At 49.0% G+C, this 9,794-nt stretch overlaps 1 protein-coding gene across 1 annotated transcript; it reads left to right on the top strand.

The window, feature by feature from the left end:
- The first annotated feature begins 322 nt into the window (after nt 1-322).
- Trub2 (TruB pseudouridine synthase family member 2) lies at nt 323-8,011 on the top strand. The gene is made up of 8 exons (XM_051185033.1): nt 323-481; nt 1,365-1,496; nt 2,228-2,302; nt 3,799-3,860; nt 4,921-5,002; nt 5,218-5,290; nt 6,258-6,394; nt 7,221-8,011. Exons 1-8 carry the CDS (start codon nt 373-375, stop codon nt 7,544-7,546), a joined length of 996 nt encoding a protein of 331 aa, XP_051040990.1. The 5' UTR covers nt 323-372; the 3' UTR covers nt 7,547-8,011.
- Nucleotides 8,012-9,794: the final 1,783 nt, after the last annotated feature.

The raw sequence follows: 9,794 nt of genomic DNA, 5'->3' as shown, positions 1-9,794 counted from the left end.
TGTGAATTACACCTGTCACCCCAGCATTTGGGAAGGAGAGACTAGAAAATCAGAAACTTTCGGCAATATAGCAAATTTGAGAGCAGCCTGGGACATATGAGAAACAAGCAAAAATTCCTGAAAGGAATTCCCGAAAAAGCAAAACAAACAAAAAACAAAACAAAAAAACATATCGAGAGCCACGCTGTTCATTATTTGGCCCTATTTCCTTCTCCGCCTCATGTTTCTCCCCGGAGGACAATAAGATGAGAACCTCTTCCGGCTGAGGAAACATAGCAGCGACTTACAGTAGGGACCATGTTTGGGACAGGACCACGCGGCACTTCCGTTTACAGCTCAAGCTGGATAATGTGGTGATGCTGAGTTCCTGCCATGGGGTCTTCGGGCCTGGCTCGACTGCAGGGCCTCTTTGCAGTCTATAAACCTCCCGGGCTGAAATGGCTGCACGTGCGGAAGACCGTAGAGCTGCAATTGCTGAAAGGTGAGTTCTTCGACTCGGACCTACGGTTCTGCATTAGTTCTATCCGGAGTCCAACGTTGATTTAGCCTTCCCGCAGAACAAAGTCACGTCCTTCTTTATTTCGTTTTTTAAGCAACTCACATGTAATCTCAAATTTGCTATGTAAACTGAGGATAACCTTGACTTTTTGATCCTTCTGCCTAGGCTACACCAGTGTACCACCACCTCTGTTTGTGGGTGCTGGGGATAGAACCCAGAGCATCTTGCATGTTGTGCGAACATTCCATCAACTGAGTTACGATTCCAGCCCAGTCTTTTTTAAAGGACTCTTGTGGGTTTTGTTTGTTCGTTTGTTTTCTCAAGAGGGTTTCTCTGTGTAGTAGCTCCCCTGGCTGTCCTGGAACTTGCTGACCTGGGATGCAGAGATCCAACTACCTTTGCCTCCTGAGTGCTGGGATTAAAGATGTGTGAAGTGTGCCACCATACGCAGCCATTTTTTTTTTTTTTTTTCTTTTTTGGTTTCTTGAGACAGGGCTGCCTTGGACCTCACTCTGTAGACCAGGCTGGCCTCGAACTCACAGATATTTACCTGCCTCTGCCTCCCCAGTACTGGGATTAAAGGCATGTGCCACCAACACCCGGCATATATATATACACACACACACACGAATTGGTGTTTTACCTGCATGTATGTATGTCTGAAGGTGTCAGATTCCCTGGAGCTGGAGTTACAAACAGCTGTGAGCTGCCATGTGGGTGCTTGGAATTGAACAGCAACCATTGCTCTTAATCACTGAGCCGCCTCTCCAGTCCCAATGCCCAGCTTCTATCTTCTACACTACCATAGGCCTAACCCTTCTCCCAGGTATTGAACAGTGTTGACAATGTGTTCTGTTGTGTTTAGGTCTCAATGCAGCGAAGCCTCCTGCTCCTGAAAAGCGTGTTTGCTTCTTGCTAGGCCCTGTGGAAGGCAGTGAAGAGAAAAAATTGACCCTCACAGCTACCAGTGTGCCCACCCTCACTACCCACAGACTTGGTAAGGCAGAGTCAGGCAGGGTACTGTCTTTTAGAGGAAATCCCTACCTGAGTTATATTTCTATCCCAAGGACTGATACATTTTAAACATTTTAAGCCTTACAGGCCACGTGGTTTCCTCAGCACTGCTCGCCTTTCCATTGTAGTACAAAACAACTCTAGATGGTATGGAAAGGAGGGATCCTTATATTACAGTTAAGACTGAAGTGCAAACCCACTATTGAACGCAGTTGTACACACCCAGACTCTGTCTGCCAGGGTGGCTGAAAGCAGAAAGATCACTTAAGCCCAGGAGCTCCCTGCCAACTTGGGTAGCACAGGGAGACTCAGTCTCAGAATAAGGTAGACTCGATGATTTGACCTGTGAACTGTGTAGTGTGTAAACTCTTAATTTTTCTAGGACTCTGAGGACTCCAGGAAGACTTAGGTTATACATTAATTAGTTAATACCTACTCTGTACACATGTTGTTACCTTTCTCCTTACCATAGTTCTGTGTGTGTAGTAGATCCTTTTTTAAAAGAAAGAAAAGGTATTTGCATGAACGTGTGCATATGCATGGATGCCAAGGCATGGGAGTGGAAGTCAGAGGTCTTCTTTTGAGAGTCACTTCTCTCAGTCCACCATGTGGGTCCAGGACCAATGGCTCTTCTGTTGTAGTAATGAGGGCCTCATGCCTAAGCTATCCCCAGGGCTCAGTAGTTGAGGAAATGGTCTGGCTTTTTTCTTCTAGTACGTGGCCCAGCATTTACCAGCCTTAAGATTGGTGTCGGACATCGCTTGGATGCCCAGGCTTCTGGTGTGCTTGGTAAGAGATGGGCTCAGCCTTGGGTGTGTGTCTGTGGGCTCTGGGAAGGAAGGGTCAGGAGCCCAGCACGCCTTTCATCTGACCTTCCTTTCTCACCACTGCTTCTCCCCTGACTCCATGCATCTGTCTCATCAGCTGGGAGGGTGACTTGTGCAAGGGGACATCCCACCTCTGTCAAGGGATTTCTGCATGACATGTGGTTCAAGACCTTTTGGGGACATTTATTTACCAAACCTGTGATAGATGCTATGTGATTTTATGAATGAAGAGAATTGAGACTAGAGCTGAGGTGACCTGGCCTGGCCAGTAAATGCTGAGGAGCCACCATCAAGTTAGGGTGCAGCCTAGGCATGTGGCTTTGTCTCCTCTGGCTAGGGTCTAGATATTGCTGAAGTGGATACAAAACCCTGAGTCACAGGCCATCTGTAGCTTCGGGGTCATGTGGTAGCCTCGTTGTCCAGCCTCCACAGTCTTGGTTCTGTGTCTTTCTTCGTGAGGTGCAGGCATCAGACATGATCTCACGTCCCCTCCCTTTCTCCCTCTTTTAACAGTGAATGGAAAGCCTTTCATTTCTTTAGACAGAGGATAAACAGATCATGGAATAGGCAGGAAGTGGCTCCATAGGCCACTGTTCTAGGTCTTTCCTTTGTGCCCTTAGCTTCCTGTGCGTATACACAGACCTGAACATCTTCATCTGTTTTACTGATGCAGAGCTTAAGGGCCAAAGACATTAAAGGTTAGAGTCAGAAAACCCATATACTTACTTTTGCTTTCTGAGACAGGGTCTCAGCCCTGGCTGGCTTCTAATTTGCTGTGAATGACCTTGAACTCTTAATCTTGATCCTCCTGAACACTGGGATTGTAGGCATGTGTCACCTTGAGTTGGATTTATTTTATTTTTAAGATATATGTTTTTATTTGGGACAATGTCTGTCTACTTGCAAGGCTGGCCTGGAACTCAAGGTCCTCTAACCTCAGCTTCCCAAGTATTGGGATTACAGGTGTGTGTCACCTCTCCCACCCCAAATGTAATTGCAGTTTGATGGAGCTGGGACAGTGATCTCTTGCTTTGGGAGTGTTCCAGAGCCCCCTTGGGAGCTTCCTCAGTTGCTCAGGCCCATTACCTACTATGAGCCAGATTCCAGATTCCATCTTTGCCCAAGCCCTGGAGATCAGGGTTGACATCTGCTTAGATGGGCTGCTACTTCTTCTTCTTTTTTTTTTTGTTCTTGTTGTTGTTTTGGTTTTTTGAGACAGGGTTTCTCTGTGTAGCTTTGGAGTCTGTCCTGGAACTTACTCTATAGACCAGGCTGGCCTCAAACTCAGAGATCCGCCTGCTTCTGCCTTGTGAGTGTTGGGAAGCTCATAGGGGCTTCTAACCTGGATGTCAGAGGTCTCTGTGTCCCCTTCTGGCTGCAGCAGAAGGGGTAGGGAGTGGAAAGTTTTGTTCCAGGGACAGGAACTCTAGGTATAAGAGGGGTCTGCCTGCCTTTCAGTGCTCGCCGTGGGACATGGATGCAGACTGCTCACTGACATGTATGATGTTCACCTCACCAAGGTATGGTGGTCCAAAAATGTGGGGACAGCCTGTTTATCTCTTGGTTCTTCCCCAGGGATCATACTGACAGGAAAGACATAAGCCACCAGCAAGCATTTCCTGTCACCTGTGACTAGGAAATACTAGTGATGCAACATTACCCACCAGCACTGTTCTATCCTGACTACAGCCGTTAGCTGTGTGTGGGTCCCCTTGTGGAAGCCCCACCCCATTTCCCTGCTCTCCCATAAGGCCTTAGGAGCTGAAATTTGAGCCTGGATCTGTCCCATACCACAGTGTAAGCATAGCACTATTCTCACTGTAGGCTGACATGTGGGTGTCACTGTCCCATCCATGGGCTTCCCCCAGAACCAGGTGGGGCCATAGACTGTGATACTGTGAAGTCTGCTGAGGGGACACTTTAGGTCTGTGTCTTCAGTGCTGAACAGCACAGAATCTGGGACCAAAAGGCTCCAGGTCACAATCCCGATTCAGGGCTGTGGTGAGACAATTGTCTGATATGCACGAAGCTCTTTGTACCCAGCACTAAAAGACAGGGCAGTATCCGCATTCTACCAGCCATAGGACCCATGTCCCGATGAAACATCTTTGTGCTTCAGTTTCCTCAAGTCTGTGATAGGAATGAAGAGAACATTCCCTGAGACAGTCACTCTGAGGACTAAAGTGATGTCCCTGTCATTGCCATCTCTGTCATCCTCATCCTCATCACCCCAGGAAGAGGCAGTCGTCTGTACATAGTGGGAGGAAGGCAGTTCTGTGAGCAGCGAGCACTGGCCTAGATGTGGGTGTTGAACTCAGCAGGGACTACCAGTACATATGTGGGGTGACGCTCTGCTTGTTTTGGCTGGGTGGAGGCTAGTGCTGGCACCATGTCCAGGTCATTAGGAGTAGAGCACAGAGTACTACCCTGAGCTCCAGAGCAGAGCCCACATCTTCTCTCAGGGCAGGAGGGCAGCAGGCATGCTGTGTATGGAGCTCTACAAGGCCCTACCCAGCATCAGGCTGCCACTTCCTTAGCTCCAGAGCTTAGGATGGGGAATTCCCTGCCCTATCCCCACAGGATTATACAGTGCGTGGTCTTCTAGGCAAAGCTACAGACAACTTCTGTGAAGATGGGCGGCTGATAGAGAAGACAACATATGGTGAGAGCCAGAGGTAGGGCAGGAGAGGTGTTTGCCCAGCCTTATTAAGGTCTTTCTAAAGGACTATGAACAAACCCTACCTTATAAGCTCCCCATCCCCAGTGGATGCTCTGGCAATATTTAAAATGGGCTGCTTTGGGGTTAAAGACACTTGCCCAGTCTGTCCTCTGTGGCCATCTGTAGACTGACACTCCCCTATGCCATGCCTCCTCCAGACCATGTGACCAGAGAACTGCTGGACCGGATCCTGGCTATAATCCAAGGCTCTCACCAAAAGGCACTGATAATGTAAGTAGATCCGAGAGCTCACCGCTAAGTACAGGTAATCTAAAGAGGAGGAACCTGGAGCCCACACCACTGAGGCACAGAACGGGGGTAGGAATGAGTGATGGAGTCACCTAGTTGGTGTGTGCTTGGCTGAGAGTCCTTCCTTGGCCACGCTACTTGGGGTTCCTGAGTCTCCTGGCTATCAGCCTGTGGCTTCCAGAAAATTAACCAGCTGTCTGTGAATGGGACAGGAAAGTCCCTGTCTTACAGACCTGTACCTGAGCACAGTGTTCCAAGTGGGACAGGAACACAGCAGGGGCAGAGCTGCTGAGACGGCAGGAATGGCTCAGGGAGCATTCTCTAAGGATTAGCAGGATCCAGGCTTGGGCCATGTACCTGCAGCAGGAAAGGCAGGACTGCAACGACCAGTGGGCTCAGAAGCCAAGAGTCGGGGCTTGGGGTGGGAAGGGCTGAGGCAGGAGCAAAGCAAAGCAGGGTAAGGTTGGCCCGGGCAGTGGGGACTGCGGCAGTTCTGAGGAAGTGCTGTGGTCTCGCTGGGGACCCTGTGAGGACAGTGCCCTGTGCCCACTGAACTAGGCCTGAAGACAGCAGGAATAACAGCCGCAGAGGAGAGTGAGCAGTTAGAGAGGATGATGTGAGCAAAGAAAGAGGGAGCCAGGAGGATATGGGGCTTTTCATGGGGAGAGCCCTGGAATGGGGTGGCATTGCAGTCCCCTGGGGTTGCACTCCTCGGGTAAGGTGGCTGGGGGGCAGAGCACAGTGTACAAATAGAGGTCAGGACTGCTCAACCTGTGATAGGTGAAACAGGAATTGGCAGAAGATGCTCTTGGTGACTGAAAGGGAGGCTGCTCTGAGGGTGGGTGGAGGTTGGGGATGATGGGTGAGGAATGTAGCGAAAAGTGAAACCCTTTCATGGTTGGACAGGTACTCCACACTGGCCTTCCATTCTGGCCCTCCTGTCTCCCAGGTACTCCAACCTGGATCTGAAGTCCCAGGAGGCCTATGAGATGGCTGTACAAGGTTTGATCCGGCCCATGAACAAGTCCCCGATGCTCATCTCTGGCATCCGCTGTCTGCACTTTGCACCTCCTGAGTTCCTTTTAGGTATGCCACTCAGGGAGCTGGAGTGATGTGATGGGGCCTGGGTTTGGAGTCATGTGTGCCATGCCAAAGCCAGCATAGACTGCCCTGATTGGCTAGCCATGGTTGGCTTCTATCCAACAGGTCCAAGTTCAACCTAACCCACAGTAACAGCACAAAGGCTGTCCTGTGCCTCCTTTCTCTTCCCAAGCCTCAGAAGCCAGCCTTTTAAGAAGCAGAGGCTGGGCTGGTGGTGCACACCTTTGATCTTAGCATTTGGGAGGCAGAGACAGTTGGATCTCTGTTAGTTTGAGACCAGCCTGCTCTACAGAGTTAGTTCTAGAGCTACCCAGAGTTTCCATGTCTGGAAACTCGCCCCCAAAACAAACAAAGCAGAGACTGGATCTACCTGTCCATGTTGATAGATGCCCCTCAGACATGACTGTCACTTCCTGAGTCTCACCCAGCTCTACCCCAGCCTCTTCTGTGTTCTGTTGGCTTCTTTCCCAAGCACTGCCCAAAACAAAGCCCCTGCTGGGAAGCCCTATGTGAAAGTGCTGCTTTGTGCACCACTCCCAGTGCATGAGTAGATGACGTGTAAGCAGTTGTGCTGGAAGTCCAGCCTGCTCACAGCTTAGCTTCGGGATCCAGAGCTAGAGTCTGGCCTGGCAGGTTCAGGTGAGGCCTGCACTCCACACATCTGCCATGCTCCAGGCCCTCCAGCAAAGCTAAAAGGCATCTCATGAAGGATGTTCCTCATGGAGAGGAGTCCAAGAAATGTGAATCCAAATCAGCTTAGTCTCTGGAGCTGTTCCTGATAATATTATCTTTCCATGTCTGTGTCCCACAGAGGTGCAGTGTATGCACGAGACGCAGCAGCAGCTGAGGAAGCTGGTGCACGAAATCGGCCTGGAGCTGAAGACCACCGCCGTCTGCATGCAAGTGCGGCGCACTCGGGATGGCTTCTTCAGACTGGATGATGCCCTCCTGAGAACCCAATGGAATCTGCACAGCATCCAGGATGCCATCCAGACTGCAGCCCCCCGGGTGGCAGCAGAGCTGGAAAAGAACTTGAGACTGAGGTTGGGCCATCAGCAGCTCCCCAGTGCTGGGCAGCCTTGGGGCTTCAAGGACCCAAGCTCTACTCTGGAGGTGGAAAGCTATTCAGGGCAATGAATGCCTGGATGTGGGTGGGCAAAGACAAAGGCACTTCACAAGTCAGAGCTGGTGACTATGTAGAGTGAGATCAAGGGCCTTAGCATCCAGTGAAACAGAAGTGAAAAAGGGAATCTTTACGTGAGGCACACTGCAGACATGAGTTGGGTGTGGTGGCAGGGTCTGTCATCTGGGCTGTTCGGGAAGCTCAGGATAGAATCTTGACGGTTCAAGGCCAGCCTAGGGTTACACATTGAAACCTTGTCTCAAAAATCAAATCAGAGCCAGGCATGATGGCTCAGACCTGTAATCATTGCACTCAGGAGGTAGAGACAGAAGATCAGGAGTTCAAGACCATCTTGGCCACATAGTGAGTTTAAGGCCAGTCTGGGATGCTTCCATTGTTTAGCTTTTCACAGAGATGGGAAATGTCACCTCAACACCTAATGATCACACCTAATAAATTGCACTGGTGATTTACTTAGATTCTTAGGACTGACTGTCTGAATGTGTTTACATCTTGGGGAAAAGTCTTTTTCCTGTTTTAAAGTGGTGTCTCACCTGTGATCTCAGTACTAAGCTGAGATAGGAGGATGGCTCTGAGTTTTGAGGTCAGCCTGCACTATTTTTGGAATACTCTGTAGTACATGTCAGTATTTAATCTTTCTGCTGGTCATACTGTAAACATGGGTGGTGGAGGCAGGAAGATCAGGAGTTCAAGGTCATCTTTGGCTTCATAATGAGTTCTAGACTACATGAAACCCTAACTCCAAAATAAAAAGCTTCAGATTACTTTTAAAAGGTTTATTTTTATTTGTGTGAGTGTTTGCATGTGTTTTGTATGTGTGCAACATGCATCATGGAGGCTAGAAGAGGGCAGGAAAGCCCTGGAGCTGGGGTTACAAATGGTTGTAAGCCACCATGGGGATGCTGGGAATGGACCACTGGTTCTCTGGAAGAGTAGCCATGGCTCTTAGCTACTGATCCAACTCTCCAGCCTGCAGTTTTAATCTCCTGCCTACACTGGCTCTGAACAGTTACCGGCTGACAATGTTTTGATTACCCCTCCATCTCTTTCTAGACCCCCTTCCCCAACATGTTCCCCTCTTAACCTCAAGTCACCTATTTTTTCATGAGTCCTGACACATGCATGGGTATGGGGCCATAACAGCTTACTGTGCAGAAAGCTATTACCCCTGCAGAAAAATGGTTCTCCCTCCTCCAGCAGCCTATTAGTCACCGTTAGTCAAGATGTTGGATCCCCATAAACCCCTTCCATCCTTGCTGGAATGTTGACTGGCTTGATCTTGTGCAGGCAGCCAAAGCTCATACCCAGAAGACATTTTCACAGTAGTGTCCCCAATCTCTGGCTTCTGTCATCTTGCTGCTCTGCTGTGACATGCCTCAAGCCCTGAATAGATGGTGTGATATAGATTTAGGACAGTCACTCCACAACCACTGTGCACTTTGAACATGTGAGTCTTATGTTAACTGCTGTCCACTGGATGGAGTGATGTATCGTGGTTCAATAAGGAACAGAACAAACAAATAGGTCAAATAGATGTTTATGCAGGAGAAATAACTTACAACATAGACAGATGAACATCAGGTTCCTCCAGATGCTCTCCTGTCTGTGTGCTGCAAGCAAGAGAGTGTTCCCGGGGCTCCTCCTCAGACCTAGTTCCCCCAGGTCACTTCTGCCCCTGTCTCCACCCCCAATGAGCCTGGTCAGTGCCACAGATGCAGACAAAGTTAATCTCTCACTACAGTGATGAGTTTCTGATGTCTGAGAGCTGCCCTGATCTCTTCAGGTAAAGATAACGTATTTAGAGGGCAGCTGAACAGACAGTAGTGGTTGCTTCTGTCCCAGGATATATGATCTCTTCAGCCATAGTACGAGGCATGAGTCCCTCCTGGAGTAGGCTTTACATCTGAACAGGACACTGTTGGTTACATACATAATAGTAATGCCACTATTGCACTAATGGACATATGTCTTGCCAAGGTGGTCTGTCTTAATTTATTTTATGTATGAGCGTATTTTATCTGGGTATATCTGCACTATATAGGCCAGAAGAGGGTATTGCATTGAGATTGTAAGCCACCATGTAGATGCTGATATTTGAACTCTGCTACTCTGGAAGAACAGCTGGTGCTCTTAACCTCTGAGCATCTCTCCAGCCAACCAAGATGTTTTTTTTTTTTAAATAGTTATTTTTATTATATTTTCATTGGCATCTTGCCTACATGTGAGGGTGTTAGATCTTGG

Source organism: Phodopus roborovskii, unplaced genomic scaffold (genome assembly GCF_943737965.1).
Source record: "Phodopus roborovskii unplaced genomic scaffold, PHOROB, whole genome shotgun sequence".
NCBI classification, from domain to species: Eukaryota; Metazoa; Chordata; class Mammalia; order Rodentia; family Cricetidae; genus Phodopus; species Phodopus roborovskii.
This window is presented reverse-complemented; position numbering and strand designations above follow the sequence as displayed.

Coding starts and splice junctions, on each gene's coding strand:
- Trub2 (XM_051185033.1), top strand. CDS start 373: ATGGGGTCTTCGGGCCTGGCTCGACTGCAGGGCCTCTTTGCAGTCTAT. Junction 5,003..5,217: donor GATAGAGAAGACAACATATG/GTGAGAGCCAGA, acceptor TGCCTCCTCCAG/ACCATGTGACCAGAGAACTG. Junction 5,291..6,257: donor CACCAAAAGGCACTGATAAT/GTAAGTAGATCC, acceptor CCTGTCTCCCAG/GTACTCCAACCTGGATCTGA.